At 39.9% G+C, this 16,639-nt stretch overlaps 1 protein-coding gene across 3 annotated transcripts in view; it reads left to right on the forward strand.

Annotated features, from left to right (window-relative positions):
- The window catches only part of TRABD (TraB domain containing), a 38,520-nt gene extending 25,139 nt beyond the window's left edge, over nucleotides 1–13,381 (forward strand). For 2 of the 3 annotated variants that reach the window (XR_011048270.1, XR_011048269.1), the window contains exons 6-11: nucleotides 268–378; nucleotides 1,789–1,928; nucleotides 4,174–4,346; nucleotides 6,956–7,067; nucleotides 7,167–7,432; nucleotides 10,023–10,096. Coding sequence is in view for 1 of the 3 variants with exons in the window: in XM_068402123.1 (XP_068258224.1) it covers nucleotides 268–378; nucleotides 1,789–1,928; nucleotides 4,174–4,346; nucleotides 6,956–7,067; nucleotides 10,023–10,200 (714 nt within the window). In the remaining 2 variants the exon portion in view is untranslated. Of the gene's footprint in view, nucleotides 1–267; nucleotides 379–1,788; nucleotides 1,929–4,173; nucleotides 4,347–6,955; nucleotides 7,068–7,166; nucleotides 7,433–10,022 lie in introns of all 3 variants that reach the window. The other variant, XM_068402123.1, reaches the window with a different exon arrangement.
- Nucleotides 13,382–16,639: the final 3,258 nt, after the last annotated feature.

A 16,639-nucleotide genomic window follows, 5' to 3' on the forward strand; every position in this document is an offset into this window, starting at 1 on the left:
TTAACTCTGCCATACATTTTTGTTGAAAGGGAGAATACTTTGGCCGCACACTGAAGTAAAAAGCTTCTTCACAACTGATACAAACTGAAATAAAAGAGCTGTATTGATCAATGAATTGGCTCCAAAAGGTAGCTTCAGTGCTGCTTGTTCACTAAGATAACTAATGTTTTTTTCATGACTGTGAACAGTGCATTCTTCTTCTGAGAAATCTGCACAGTTTGGTGTTCGTGTTTTTTTTTTTAAAATGTTTTTCTCCCTCTTTGCCAGAATGGAGTCATGTCTGGATTGATGCAAATGCTGCTTCTGAAGGTTTCTGCTCACATCACAGAACAGCTGGGAATGGCCCCAGGAGGAGAATTCAGGGAGGCTTTCAAAGAGGTGCGAACTTGAAATGGTTTTTCTGAGGTCATATTACTGGCCTTTTGCTCCCAGAGTCGAACTAAATAAAACCATTTGTTAGTGACTAGAAAAGAGCACTCTGGCCATACTTGTGCCGAAGCGTATGAAGTAGCAAGAATCATCTTCAACTTCAAAGTGTACTCAAAAGTACAGAGGTTTGTAGCCCTAAGGGGCATGAAAGCAACTCCAAAAAGGCTTGAAATGATAAGGGTTTTTCCTGGTGATGTTTCTGATGGCATTTGTTTTCATTTAATTAATAATTTATTTATTTTGTTCATGTTAAATAATTGGTTTTGAATTCTGGATATGGATCCTGGTCCCACCATTGGTGGTGTGTCAGGGTTTCAGGCTGTGAAAATCAACTCTAAAGCACTAATGAGATCTAACACATTCATCTAGAAAGATTGTTTGGGGAAGTGAAATATCTGACTGGTCTGTTAGTCCTATCTGGTCCTTTAACATTCCCTTGTGCTACTGCCAGCTCTCATGCTGGGAAGTAAATAGTAGCTGAACTTCTGCTGTGTGTCACAGCTACTCTTTTTTTTTTTTTTTTTTTTTTTTTTTGTGTCTGGGAATACTGAGACACTGTTTTCACTATGAGATAACATAGCTGTTAAAGAATCTGGAATAATTTGGTGTATTTATCCTTAATAAAAGAAAACTGTTTCAAGGCTTATTTTCCTGAGCATTCCAGGCCAGAGTGAAACATTTTAAGTGTTTCCCATTTTAAGTGAGAAAGAAAAAAATACATATTAGCTCTGTCCTGTTTTAAAGTGGTTGTTTGACATTTTTAAATAGAAATAAGGATAAGGAAAGAATACAAGCTCGATTTAGGATTGAGCATAGGAGAGAATTTTCTAGCAATTCTGTACTGTGCTAAAATCTGTCAGTCTAAGCTACGGCAAAGTCTCACCTTGCATTGCCATGTGGTATCTGGCATCAGTTCTTGTTTCATAAGCTCTTTCTTGAACATATTTTACTATGACAAACATAGGTTAGTGATCCTGACAAATCCTAGGTAAAAGCAAAATGGCCACAGTTGTTTCACCTTAGACATTATTCAAACCAGATAGATATTGAGCCCCATCTGTTCACCTTAAGTAGGAGCTTTCTGCCTAGGTAAAAGGTCGCTAAAGAGGGTGGCATTACAACTTAATGTTTTCACTGTACTACCTACTGTGGTTTGTAGCTGATGTGTTCCTTTATGAAGTAGTGTTTTGGAAATTTTATTTACTGCAAAGCCAAAATATTTTTTGATGGTGAAGTATGACACTACTTTTTCTTTTTTAAGATAACTTGTATAACACAATAAAACAATCATTCCCTTAATAAGGATATACTGTGCTGCAGTATGAAGTGTTGACTAGTGATTTGTATCTTCTATTTCAGGCTAGTAAAGTACCTTTCTGTAAATTCCATCTTGGAGACCGACCCATCCCTGTTACATTTAAGAGAGCAATTGCTGCACTTTCTTTCTGGCAAAAAGTCAAGCTTGCCTGGGGCCTTTGCTTCTTATCTGACCCAATCAGGTATGAATAAGCATCCCATATGTTTATTGGAGTGAATTGTTCAGTTCTTCAGCTTGACTTTAGTACGAAGTCCTCGGTTACCCAGTCTGATGTAGTGAAACTTGAATTTAGTGTGAAAATAAATATACAGACTAGCCTGCAATAATCCATATTTTTTAAAAGAAAGCTGGCTTTCTGATCTAGTTCCAGCTCTTTAACTATCTTTTGATACATTACTTCCAGGTGAAGTGAAAGATTTCATGATGGGGAATTCCTAGTGTACTTAAAAAAAAAATTTTTTTTAATTTTCATGCTGAAAATAAAATCTTTCCCACTACCATGTGTGGATATTGTAAATAGAAGAGAGTAGGACCCTGGTATGCTAATTTATACTTCCTTAAGATTTCCAGAGGACTTAAGCCTGCTCTGCTGTTGCTTCTGGATCAGGGCAGCTTGAGAACTGAATCTGCCATCTGAGCAGATTTTTGGAACACGAGAGAACATTTAAAGTCGGTGGACAACGTAACTCTTCATGATTATTGCCTTTATAAAGGGACATTGTTAGGAACTTTTGCCTTATGGTAGTACTTCTCAGACAGCTATTATCTTGCTCAGTTTGGTTTCCCCTGCCCTTCAGAGACATCCCTGTGCCAAGTTTGCTTCCTCTTTCCACAAGTAGGTGTGTGATAACTTGCTTGAACTGGGTAAGAACATATGCATGGCTGTCCTCCTAAATTTAGTCAGCTCCTACCAGACTCACAGTCGTGAGAGGCTTGCCAGAAATGGATTCCCTGTGCACGTGGTCCCTGAATCTCAGTGCCTCTTTCATACCCTGTGACCGGAGCTCTGCACAGCTCGTAAAGTGACCTATGGCATTTTTTCCAGGCTTTTAAAATTGGGCCAAGGCTCAGATTGTAGTTGGGTCAATCAAACATTCCGTTTTCCAGTTTTAGCATTTATTTAATTGTTGTTTCCTGCAAAAACTTGCTGTTACATTAATCTGTAAAGTGAGTTTGACCCCCTTTCAATCTATTAACTCCAGTTCATGTGCAAAGTAAGTTTTCTTACTTACTAGTCTAATATCAGCATGAAACTATTTGCAGGCTTTTGGGGGGGCATTGGAGGTTATATTTCTCTGCAACTTCTCCCTCTTTTTTAATCATCTTAAGAACATTTTGCTTTTCAACTGCAATATTAAGATAATTATGGTATATGCACACTAGCTTCCCACTGAAGTTTGAACATAACATCTCAGTTGTTGTACAATTGATTGATCTGCTATGTTGATTTTTAAAATAACATGTGGGTAGAGGTTGAAAAGGAAAGGTGTTTATAATTGGGAGGTTGTTGGGGGGGTGGGGGGGCATTGTGCACCCAGCCATCAACATGAGATTCTGTGGAAAATGGAGTAATAATTCAACATCAAACTTTTGTCAGTCTGATGTTTCTATGATCTGTTGAAAAGCTAGCAGTGCATTTCTCCTTTTTTGTTGCCCTGTTGACATTTTTAGTGTCTTTTTGATCTTGGAAACGAAAGAAAGCATATTTGGCATAATTCTTCAGTAGACAGCAATGCAAAACCAGGTGATTCTGTTGCCACAAACTGTATTTGTACCACAGCTGTAGGTGCAAACAGAAGTTTAACAGCACCTATAAAAAATAAAGCTCATTACACTTACTCCTGCAGGTTTTATTTGTTTATTTCCTGCCCATTTCCTATTCTTCTGTTCAGGGAATTGATTTATAATGTTGACTTCCCTGCTGAAGACCTGTGATTGACGCTAGGAACCTGCAGAACTCTTTGCGTCCCCTCAGACTGTGCCTTACTGTGTGCTTTTTTTGTTTCTTAAATAGAGCCTCTGTGTGTTCAGTGATCAGATCTGCTTCCTCAGGAGTGCTCTGTGTTGTCTCTTCTAAGCTTGTTAATATACACTGAAAGTGGGGCATTTCCTTTGAAGCCCTAGTGCTTTTGCTCAGTTGAGTTGTCAGCTTTCAAACTAGGAAGGATGAAAATCCAGTTGCACTGCCTAAAGGCAAGTGACCTCTCTTCTTTCCCCTTCTCTCACTGTAGAGGCATTGTTAGGTATCCAGTTTTACAGGTTTAGGGAGTTTGTTTTCCTTTTGGGAAGGAGAACTGGGGGAGGAGGACTGTAGAGTGTGGATTTATGTCAATAATGTGTGTGACGCCCAATTGTTTTTATTCATTGGTTTGTCTGTATTGGACTTTAAAAGCATAACATACTGAGAAAACTTACCTTTCTTTCAGTAAAGATGATGTGGAGAAATGCAAACAGAAGGATTTACTGGAGCAGATGATGGCAGAAATGATTGGAGAATTTCCTGATCTTCATCGAACGATTGTCTCGGAACGAGATATTTACTTGACCTACATGCTGAAGCAAGCAGCAAAGCAGATAGAACTACCTCGAGCTTCAGAAAGTAATTGTTTTAAAGCAGATATCATAACTAGCAAGGTGTTCTTTGTGTACTAGTCCAAAGTTCAGTTCTATTCATATGTGCCACATATCACATAAGATTACAGTGCTTAAAAAATTAAAAAGGGCTATTACTCTTCTTTTGCAACCACCTATGGAAGTAAAGAATTTTTGTAGAGCAATAGCCTCCAAATTATGATTCCTTTCCCATTGTGCTGGGTAAAACTGGAAAATACTAATTAGTCTGACAACTTTTTCAAACGGCAGGCACCTGGTATTACAGCACAGGACAGTGTGTAGACTTACGTTGCCGACCTGACTTCCACCTTGTTACCTCACGAAATTCATTGTCACCACTAGCTGCTCAGGAACAGATTTCTTGCTTGAAACGTATGTGACTGTGTGTTTCAGCAAGGTATAGGCATACAGAATAATTGCATTTCTCTAGCCTTTGGAAGTATTTTGCTGATGTAGGTGATCTGTGTGCCCTTCCTATATATAAGCATACTGAGGTATGGGTTACCTCTTATGTGCTGTCTTAAGATACTGTTTGTAATCACCTCACTGCAGACCTCTGACACTGTCCTGTGATTGAAAAAATAGCAAGGGGATTGCACTTCTGTTCTTGTATCTCCCTTGCCTAATATTACCTCAATGCTGCCTTTGTAAAGTTTGTTCAAACACACAGTATTTCCTGTTAGCTCAGCTGATACGGCTGAAAGAGGCACAGATGCATTCAGTTTCTTGGTCCAAAGAGCAAGCTGAAAATTTAGTTTTATTGTTGGTCCTGGCTGGATCACAAGCCGCAAGAGGAATTGTTTAGCAATTCCCCTGCTTCGCCCCCCCCCCGCCCCGCCTTTAAATCTACCTTCTTAAAAACTCAAGTCTCTGGATCACTGGTTTAGTGAATGCCTATGAAACTGGAAGGGGTTTATATGCATTATGAAGGACTTAAAATAGAAGATGGGACCATAAAAGACAAGAATGTGAGGGACTACCTGCATCTCAGTCTCTTAGTTAACACGAGACAATGCCAGAGACAGTTTTGTTTAGAAGCTGTGCATTTATGTTTTATATGTGTAATCTGTTCTATGCATTCATGCTCACGAGAGGCAAAAAATAAAAAAAAAAAGGCAAATGCTATACTTAAGATTCATAGTAAAATACAAAACGCCACAATCAAATGAGCAGAAATAGTGTCCTGGCCATTGTCCAAATCATTTGCTCTTGTAGGGACACAGTAAGGGGAAATTCCTGGACACTATTTGCATGACTCAAATATACTTTTGGTCTGATACATACCTAAACTAGGTCTGATTTGTGCCTAGCCTTCATCTGACTATTTGCCTGGGTGAACTCTTCCGAAGCGCTTGCAAGTGAAACTTTCACATTTAGTTTTTCATTCTATCTTTACTCCACATAAAATATTCTGAGAGGGGGATAAAAGCTTCTGCCAGGACTAAGTTTCAGGCAGGGCTTTAAACATTATTGGTGTCATCTTTGAATCCTGCCCAGAAGCAGACAGGAATATACGGGTAGAGGTTGGAGCGGATATGGTGTGCTGTGGACAGCCCATTCTGCTGAGGTGCTGTGCTCTGGTGTAGTTGCAGCTCTGATTTAGAGCAACCCTAGAATAGGCTGAGAGAAGGCAAGTCCAAAGAAACCATTTTGAAAATGTGTGTAATATTTCTAGTCTTTTCACTACAGTTCTGTTTCATTTTGCTTTTCAAATTTTACTTTTTCCTGGAAAAATCAAGGGTGGATATTTAAAGTAAGACAGTGGAACTCACATTTTGTATTTATGTATTATGTATAATTTTCCCCATAGGAAAGCATCCTGGTTACTGTTACTTAGAAAGTTTTCTGTGAATTATTTTTATCATGGTGGGGTGCCATTTTTTCATTGGGGGAGAGGCAATCCCAAAACTTTCAAGAACAACATTTTAACTTCCACTGGGTGTTGTGGAATTTGGATGGTAGATGGGAGGTGAGGGTAAGAGCTGGCACGTGTTGCAGTGGTCTAATGGTGACTGGCTAGCTGCTGCACAGGAATGGTAGGGGTTTGCTGTTACTTGCTGAGGCCAGGTCTGTGACAGTAAACTGAACAGGGGCAGGTGTAGTCTCAAGCGCTTTAATCCGATTGTTCATCCTGCTTGTTGTCCTGGGTCTTATCACAATTTGGATGTGTGCCAGCTGCCACTGTCCAAAGTGGTGGAGGAGGAAGCCCTCTGTTGAGGAGACAGCAAAGATAGGGCTGTTCCTGATAAGCAATACAGAAATATGACCCACACAGGAAGAAATTAATTTAGCTTGCATCTGCTGAGCCTCTCACCCTGAGGGTGGAGTATGAGCCCTGGCCAGGTCTGTTTACTGAAACAAACGTTTCCTGAAAATCCACAAACCGTGCTGATATTTTTCAGACTTTCAACATAAGAGGGACTAGGTGAGATGAGTATTAACTTTTAGTATGTAACAGAGTTTTAATATCTAGTAGTAAGAGTCTCTACCTCTTGGAAAATTATGTTTTGTAATCTCACACATTACCTATTTATTTATAGCTTGAAATAAGTTATTTTACTGATCTATTCCTTTGGTTCCATCTCTCTTTCATAGCTGAACCTAGGAAATACATCCCAGCTGTTGTAGTTGGTGTTGTTGGGATGGGCCATGTACCTGGAATTGAAAAGAACTGGAACTCTGACTTAAACATCCAGGAAATAATAAGGTAACAGTCATCCTTTCCTATGTGTTGACGTAACAGTTTCTCATGCTAAAAGACAGCAATAATTGGTTTCTTTGGGGTTTTTTTGGTTATTTGTCACAGTGTGAAGAAACATCAGTACTGTCACCCCTGCCCTGTCAGCTCACTGACTTGCTGTGCACTGCTTGCAGACTGTGATTACAGCAAAGGAAAAGAAAATATCAAAGGAAAAAAAGTAAATAGTTGGATATCAAGGGAAGTGGAGATGAGAAGATGCCCTTGTCTAGAGAGAAAGTTCATTGATGCACATTTAAGGCTTTTAAAATGAGAATTCAAATGAGGTCTGTAGAAGACGATGAAAACAAAAACAGGCTTCCAGTCTAGCTTAGGTAAACATAAACTGTTGGATCCAAAGCTTTTGTTGTGTCAGAACACTGCTGGCTCTGGCAACCTTACTGTCGCAGTTGCTCATAGCCTATTTTTAACTGTATATGTATAAGTAATAACATGTTTTAATGTATATACCTAAATATGGACTGATTTAAGCCATGTATCTGGTGAACTCTTGCTCCGAAGTACCTATTAAAATAGATGTATGGGCTTTGTAAAAGAAGGAATTGAAGAACCAAAATGTTCAGACTATGTGTATACTATAAAGCCCCAAAGGTCAGGACTTCGGAAATGCAGGAGGGATTATAGTGTGTCCTGGTAGTACTGGTGTGTGGTGGTTTAGGATAATAGAGCCTTTCAAATACTGGCACTTTATCTTATCACATCCGTTTCCCGTGTTTATGTAAGCACCTCACCCATCTATTCAGACGCTCTGAAAAACAGAAAAGACTGTGCCCCACCTAAATGGTGTATTTAAGCATCTAAAATATGATTTATAGAGACTTTTGGTGTCTGGATCCAAGAATGCAATGTACAGAAGTCCTGTCTAGCCACTTATAAGTTTTTTTTTTCAAGGCTAAGCCTGACCTGGAGTCACAAACTAGATGTCCATATTCCTCTGCATCCTCACAAATAACCTGTAAAGTGAGATTGCCCAGATCCTTGTAACTGTCTGGTTAATGTTTGTTGCATCATTGACATTACAGAACTGAAGAGCCAAAAGCCTGACTACGTGTCTTCAGGTTTACATACAGGATCTTTTTCATCAAAGTTTAGGCTCTTTGACTTGATTGTCCTTACTGTGCCAGTGCCATGACTAAGTGGAATGGTTACCAGTATCTTTCATAAGACATTAATACTGCATTAACTTGACTTTCTAAAATAATATGAAGCAAATGACATTCATAAGATTAACGAGAAATTAGTCTCAAATATAGCATACTTTTTCACCCCTTATGCTGTTGCAGAGCAGAGTTACGGGGATTTTTGTGTGTTAATGGTTGTCACCTCTCTAAAGCGAAAAGTTTTTAAGACTTCTACGGGTATTTAGTTAGGTTTTACAAGCTGCAAAGTGATCTTGGAAACATCTGGATAGAAATGTATATATTTCTCAGACTTCCATTTTTTTAAGTTCATGTATTGAACCTGACTCGGAGCAGACTTTACTATTTGCTTGAGATTGTTATGAATTGGTTATTTTAAATTGCACTGAGGGACTGGAATTGAGAAAGAATAGATAGACAAGCATGTAAGAAGGTGTAAAGGGATGCCTTTACCCCATCCTTTGTTCAATGTATATGCTTTTTTAGAACTCTTCCCGTATATTGCCTTAATATGCAAAATCTTACCAATAACAACTTTGCCCTAGTTTGAACGCATACAACTCAGTCTAGTTGTATCCTAATCTCAGCGCATCTAACCGGATTTGAGTGTGCCCATAATGGTTTTGTGCTGCTGTAACTGATTGCTTCTGAATACATTAGAAACATTTCCTAGATACAAACAAAAGAGAACTTGTGGCTTCTTTGAAATGACATGCAGAGACCTCTCTGTCCCCCGTGAGAGGATGGTCTGAGTTGCAGTGTAGGCATGCCTTGGGTGCAGGGCCAGCTGAGCTGCTGCAGAGCCTTTTAGTGAAGGTGTAGGGCTACGTGTGCACATGGCTGTGCTTTCAAAGCCAGCTTTATTTCGAAGGTAGTATTAACTGTTTGCTTCGTACACTATGTTAATAAGACTGAAGGCAGGGGTAGACCTGGTGTGCCTGTTGTCCTCTGCCCTCCTGGTTCCAGGTGGCCAGTGCAGAGACTTCCAAGTGGCTCTGTGAAGATCTCAAAGCCAGCAATACCTGCCAGACTGCAGCCAGCTTCATGCGAAGCCTCTCTGATTTGTCTGCACTGTCCTCTGTGGAGCTCCAGAGGCCAAGAGTGCTGCAGGGGCTTGGCCTCCACACACTCACACTGGGAGCTGCAGCTGGGCTGGTAAGCCTGCCTGGCATCCAGGGGTACACCTTGCTGAAACATTCCCCCACCCTGAATCTGCACAGGGGCCAGCCTGGCTCCAGACTTATCCCTTCCGCGACACAAACCTGAGCAGGTCCTGACACGTGTTATCCAGAACATCCAAGCTCTGTTTTCCTCCATTACCCTGAATGACAGCGAGTTGGCTGTACAGCTGTTGGTCTTAGGCTGTCCCCTGTGTTTCTTCTGACTTCTGTTGTTGTGCAGAGATATTCATAGTAATATTGTAAACAGTTTGACAAACAATATTAACTTCTAGTATTCTTCAAGAAGTTTTGATGTTGTCTTAGGTATTTTGATAGAGTGATGGGCAAGTCAAGGTCCATAGCTATTAAGAGTAGCATCATACATAAATAATAATAAAGCTTTTTCCACTTGTTGTTGTTGCTATTTAATTTGGATGTAGCCTTTGAACATGAAAGAATATGTTGTTCGTTCATGACACGTCCGTTACGTGAGTGTCTCCTGCACTGTAAGGGGGAAGCGGAGAAAAGATCCTTGTTTTGATTGGAAAATGCCTGTTCTTTCCAGCTATGTATGTGTTAACATTGTTTTATATCTTTTGCTTTAGTGTGCCTCCTCCATCAGCTTCGAGTAAGATTTTCAAATTTGTCATAAAAGCAACAGTTTTTGGACTGATGGGATATGGCTGCTACCGAATAGGTCAAAGGACAGTTCAGTTTATTCTCTCAATGCCAGCAGCACAGAGCTATCTTCAGAAGCTGACAGAAATAAGGTCTCCGCATTGAACATCGAGTGGAGGCACTATGTGAAGAAGGTGGCTGAAAAAGGGGTGACAGAGGCAACAAATGTGAACTGGACTGAAAGTAGAGTGAGATGAGGATTCTAGTCAGAGGTGATTGATGCTGAGCAAAGCTGCATTGCTGTATAACAAAAGATTTGATACTAAAGTTACACCAGCTATGATCTTATGAATAGGTTTGATTCCTGGTAAGTGTGTTGCATGAAACCACATGATGCCAGATTGAGGTAAAAGAAATATGTACCCAAGTATATATATATTATATATATGCATACTGTATATATAATATATATTACTGATGATGTAGTACAGACAGCTTAAAGAGTGTATGTTCATGACTTCTTTTCCAGAGGAACAGAACAACACAAAGTACCCTAATTGGCTGCATCTGCTCTGAAGTTCAGGGACACTTGACTTGAGTGATTCTTTGCTTTTTTCCCTTGGGTATAGTAATACCTAGTGGTTGTTTCTGGTGCCAGACACTTTTACACATAATTTAGAAGGACATCTTCTCAATGTGTTTTATACTTAAAACATTTAGGCTTTTTTTAAACTTAAGAGCTTTCCAAAAGTTTCAGAATTGTACAGGCTGTCATACGTACACTGCTCAAATTTTTTACAAGCCTTACTGAAGAACAGGAACGTTGCCTTTAGATTGCATCCCTTGTTACTGCCACCAGTTGAATTGTGTTTCTCCTGCATAGAGAAGGTATAGCCACGCCATCAGAATGCAACGTGGTTTGTGTCAGATGTTTACAGGACACTCTGTTCCTTTAGATTAGCTTATTTAAACTGTATTATTTAGCCAAATCCTGCTGGATTCAGTATTGTAAATTTAAGAGACTAGAACTACTGTACTTTTGTTTCTCGGACCTTTCATTATTGGGACAAGAAGTCTGGAATTGATAGTACCTGCCCCTCATTTTTGATACATGAAAATATTTTATTTATCAATGTAATTTCTCAGTGGATGAATATTTTGATCTATTTAATAGAAAAGCAGTGTTCAATTTGGTTTTCCAAACTAGCTGTAGCATTTTGTTTGGGTTACCTGCTATTTATACATAGAATTATGGGTGCTTCAAACTGCTGTGATTTTCTTTCTTAATTATCCAGGACAGCCATCCATCATCGATTTTTTTTTTTTTTTTTTTTAATAATCCTAGGATCATATTTAATAGGAATTTTTGGGTACCCTTTATACAGGATTGTCAATGATTGTAAAGTGCCCTCTGCAATCAGCTAGTCCCAGTTCAACAATACAAGTAACTGTAATTGTCATATCAAAGTTTTAACCTGATGTATTTGAATGGAAGAGTCCCATTTGCTCCTCAGGTTCACATACAGCTGCTCATTGCTTAAAGTGAAGTTTTTATCTGTATTAATTTGGGAATCAAACATAGGAACTGTTGTGTGAAGCAGGAGGAGGAAAAGGTGATGTTGGGTTTTGTGTTTCTTCATTTTTCCATTGGTTCAATGAAATCAACAAACCTCTTTTAGTAGGGCGTATTTCCAAAGCCTTGTGTTGGAAGTCATCCCATACAGTCTGTTGTTTGCTGAAAGTATGTACATATATCTTCTGGGCAGTGTTGTCTTTTTCAAGCTTTTTAAATGAAATTAAGGGTCTAATACTCCCCTCTGTGATGGCATTGACTTCGCTGGGAGCTGGTCTGTCCATGCAACCTGATGCTTTTCTGCCTTGCACTTTGATAATTTTATGAGTCCTGGTGCAGCAAATCATTTAAGTGCATGTTTATCTTTAAACCTATTAAATCTAACCCAATCCTGCAGAGCTCTTAAGACAGTGCTAGGTGCTTTTCTGGATCTGGGCCTTACAGTTGTGCAGGGAATAAACCTTAGCAAATGAGAATGGCAGCAATTCACACTTCTTGGACACAAAGTGTAAAAGGTAATACAGTGGAGGCGGGTCCTTTTATTTTCCATCTCTCAGTGCTTAAGAAACCACCAGCCATCTCTAGCAAGAGGAAAAGCAGCATTTGTAAACAATTTATAGAAGACTAGAGTGACTGCCTGAATTTTGATTCCTGATTTTTTTTTAAAGGTTTAATGTATTGCTTACAAATAAGCAGTCCTATTTGAATAATTCTATTACATTTTATGTACATTTTTAAAAGATGAAAGCAAAAGCTTAAGCTCATTCTTCTCCTGGCTTTACTGACATACCAAAATATTGTTTTGTTGGTTGTTTTTTTGAGAATTTTTAGCTGGTAGAATTCAATATATTGTTTTACTTTAAGTTATCTACAGATTTTTAAGGTATCTGCAGATATTTTAAAACCTCTGTAGATCTTTGATATCTGTGCTCAGGTAATTTTACACAAAGGAAAACAAATCTAAGGTAAATTTTAGATACGAGCCTTAAACTTGGGTGGGACTAATGCTAAATGATTGTCATGGAGCATTCTTGCAGACTTAATGTTTTATGCTTTTTAGCCAGAGGTGATTACCATGTAAGTTGTCCATTCATTATTCAGTTATTCTCTCCAGTTGATACCTTAAGTCCATCGTTTCACTCTTTTTACAAAGCATATCAGCAGATTCTTCAAGGAGCCTGTTCGTGGATAGAGAATTTGCAATTTATCTTCCCACTATTGCAAACTGGCAGATCACACGCATGCACTGTTTACTCAGTGGCACTGGAAAGCCTGATGGATTTGCAGAACTAACAATGCTATAAATCCATACACGAATGCTCAATGTTGTATATTCAATGTGTTGTACTGTTTATGTAACATAATCAGTGTTTTAGGTCCATTCTTTTCTGTTCTAGTCAGTCCTTTCAGTGTTAACAGCATCCTGTAAAATTTAAATATATGTTGAATTGTCCCAGCCCCACCTCAACCTTATGAAGCCATATTGTATTTTTTTGGTGACATATACATCTGTTTTATGCATTTGTACATGCGATGTAAATTTGAAGTATTTTTAACAATGTGTGCCTTTACTCTAAAGTGATTTAAAGTAAACAGCAGTATGTTCTATGATATAAAAAATAAAATATTTTAACCACCATTTCTGTTGAAGGCATTTATTTTCCTTATTGATCAGTATTTTTACTGAGAATAAGCACTGGTTAGCTAGATCCAGTACACGATAGTTTCACCATCTAACACATTTTTTTGAACAACACCCTCCCACTGAGGGGCATCTGAGTGTAATACTGAAGTAGGGAAACTAATTTCTCTACCTACCATATGTAATTGGTTAAGAGAGGAAAGGATGAGTTTCCCTGCCCTACTGAATATGCAGGGAGACTGACTTCTCAACATGAGTACCTGAATTCAGAGTCCGGAGTTAGGCAGGGTGAGTGGACCTGTTGTTGCTTTTCTTTTAACGCCTCTCTAGTGAGCGCTCAGTCGTGTGAGGAGCTGATGGCCTTAGTCCCAGTCCAGCAAAGCGCTCAACCACTGGCCTAACATCAGGCACAGTCACTTGTGCTTACAGTGCTGTCCTCTGCGCAGGAATTAGAGACCCTTTAAGTGGAAAAGGAGTTGAATTAATGACAAAGGTTTAATCTTTTCAAATTGAGCCAGGTAAATCAATGTGACCATTATGGGTTTTCTTCTTTAAAAAAAAACCCAAAAACTATTAATGTAAAGACCCTGTTTTCATACTGAAATCAAGTGTGTATCATATGCTGTATTCCATACAGATAGTGTACTGGCTGAATAGTTTACTGATTGTATACTTTTGTCAGTCAGTGGTCCGTACTTTTTGATTGTACATGGGTGAAGCAAAGGTTTGCTTGTGCAGTCCCATGGTCCTTGATCAGGCAAAGTTCCCTTCCCTTGCGCTTAAAGCTGTGGCTGCAGAGACATGCTGGGAGAGCCATTTAGGTGGAAAAAAACCCCCCTTCAATACCGTAGTCAAATACTGCCCATGGGGCTGGCAGAGGACATGCTGCTGCACAGCACACGAGCTCTCAAGCACTGCTTGGTCAGGCAGCCCCGGTTTGCACACCCATGCACACATGGAAGGCAGCTGCCTGCTTTCTGAGTGGATTGTTCACCAGCGTTATGTGCAAACCCCTGGCCTAGGCCATGTCTATGATGTCTTTTCTATACCAAATACTGAACCAAATTAAAAAATTGATTTTTGAGATGGATTCATATTGCCTGGATTTCTACTGGAAGCTGTTTTTCTGTGTGTGTGTTGTAAAACATCTAAAAGGCACTGAGAAATGTGTCAAGATATCTCAAAGTGCCAGGCACATGTAGCGGGAACTACACGTGGAAAAGAAGCACCATGCTGTCACTTGTGTAACTCTTAAGATACTCATGTATGTATTTTCCCTGTTTCTTTCTAAAACAAATAAACTTTAATTTTAGACTGGAGTGTTTTGAGACTGATTTTATTTTGAGATTTGGATTTTTTTTAAGTATTTGCAGGAGAAGGGTCACTTTTCTGGCTCTGACTGATGGGCAGACTTCAGCATGGTGCTGAGCCCTCTCAGCTGGCTGTGGAAATGTGCACAGAATACATCAACCGTGGGACATGAGTAACTCCAAAGATACAAAGCTGAAATTGGTCTACTGACCATTCAGGTGAAAAAATACAACTGCTCTGTGTATCCCCACAGCAGCAGGTCTTTTGTGTCAGTGCGTATGTGAAGGGGGACAAGGAAGAGCTGAAGCAGCCATCCTGTGCAGCAGGTCCTAGCTGAAAAGGCTGGCGAGGTGTTAATTATTTCCCCCTTGTTGCTTGCCTTCTGCCTGCTGCAGCCTTACCAATGGGGAGCAAATAAAGCCTTCTCTGCTCTGGGGAGGCAACAGCAGCAAAGATTGGTCTGGCCTTATCCTCACTCCCAGTAGGGAAAAGGGGGGCAACTGCAGGTGTGTGTACTCTTCAGTGCAAGACCTTGCCCTTGGGTCCTGCCACCTGTCTCTGGCTCCTTGGGTAGTTCTGTGCTGGGGGCAGCTGTCATGCAATGTTAGGAAACACTTGCTTTTGCTTGTTTGATATTTTGTCTGTTTGTTTATTTAGTACTGTACAGGGAAGCTCTAGTGGTGTTAATTTGAGGAGGGGGTAAGATGCACGCTACCGCTGTCACACTTTCCTCAGCCAAGATACTTGGTGCCAGTGCATCAAGACTCACACATGAGGGAAAGTGGAAAGAATCGCACTTAATCTAACTTTAAAGAAAAAAAAACACAAAACAAGCGAGCACCTTCTCTCCACCTCCCTGTGTCTCCCTCCCTGCTTCTGTCCCCATGTTGTCTCTTACCTCACGATTACAGCCCAAGGTCTTTGGAGCAGAAACCCAGTGCTGAGGTTTTATTCTGCCTTCTCATTTAGCTGGAAAATGCAAGTATTGGTAATAATTTAGTGCCATCTATCGACTGTGGAGGGTTTATCTGGTATGTCTGGTTTTAAGTGGCAGTGTCTACCAGACTCTGAGGCTATTCTTCAGAGACAAAGGGAAGTGTGCATACCTTGGAGAGCTTTGGTTTTAACTCACCGATGTGGTACCTGTTATTAACTGAAACAACACAAAACAGGAGCATCCTCAGTAATTACTGACTTGTATGCTCTCCTTTCTCTATCCTGTTGTTGTAATTGTGTTGATGCTTGAGAGGCAGATTCTTGAATCAGCAATAACGTATTAACCGCCAGTTTAAGAAAATTAAATATCTGCCAAAAAGCGTGATTACATTACTTCTAGGGTACTTTATGGAAAATACAGAACTACATTGCTAGAGAAGAACATCCTTATTACACCTTAATTTTACTCTTTTGTAAGAATAGTGGTTTTAAAACAATGGGAATTAGCATGGATTGCTTCATTTGTAAAATTTCAAGGACAGACTTAATTTGCCGATCAGGTAAGACCCAACCTTAGCAGACCTTTACTCTCATTCTTCTAAAAGTTGAACATATTTTTCTTTGTCTCATTGAGGGACTGCTGCTCTTCTAAGGCAGCTGGAGACTCTGTGGGCTTCTCATACAAAACCACATCTGCCGTGACCACTCTTGGTGCCACTCTTTAACATGGGGCAGAGAGGGAGGATTTGGGGAACCCACACTAGCCTTAATGGCTCATCGCGGTTATCAGCAATTTCTGCCTGGCCACTACACACGTGTGTTTCTGCCTCTCTGACTGTGCACAGGCAGGCCAGTAATGGCACTCCTGGGTGTGTGGCATTCAAACCTTGTCCTATGCATGCTCTCTGGGATGCCCAGGGCTGATAGAGGAAGGCTTGTGGCAGGCAGCACCCCCATGGTGCGGACCACAGCTCTGAGACCATGCTGAGGTGTGGTTCCCCTCTTCAGACCAGTTACCTGAGACAACTGAGGCACACTGTTTATTGACTGGTGAACACACCGAGGAAGTGAGCAAAACAGAAAAATAATCAATAACTGAAGTACCATACTAGTGATCAAGATACATATTTATGCAAACTGTA

Source organism: Nyctibius grandis, chromosome 5, assembly GCF_013368605.1.
Source record: "Nyctibius grandis isolate bNycGra1 chromosome 5, bNycGra1.pri, whole genome shotgun sequence".
In the NCBI taxonomy this organism is placed as follows: domain Eukaryota; kingdom Metazoa; phylum Chordata; class Aves; order Nyctibiiformes; family Nyctibiidae; genus Nyctibius; species Nyctibius grandis.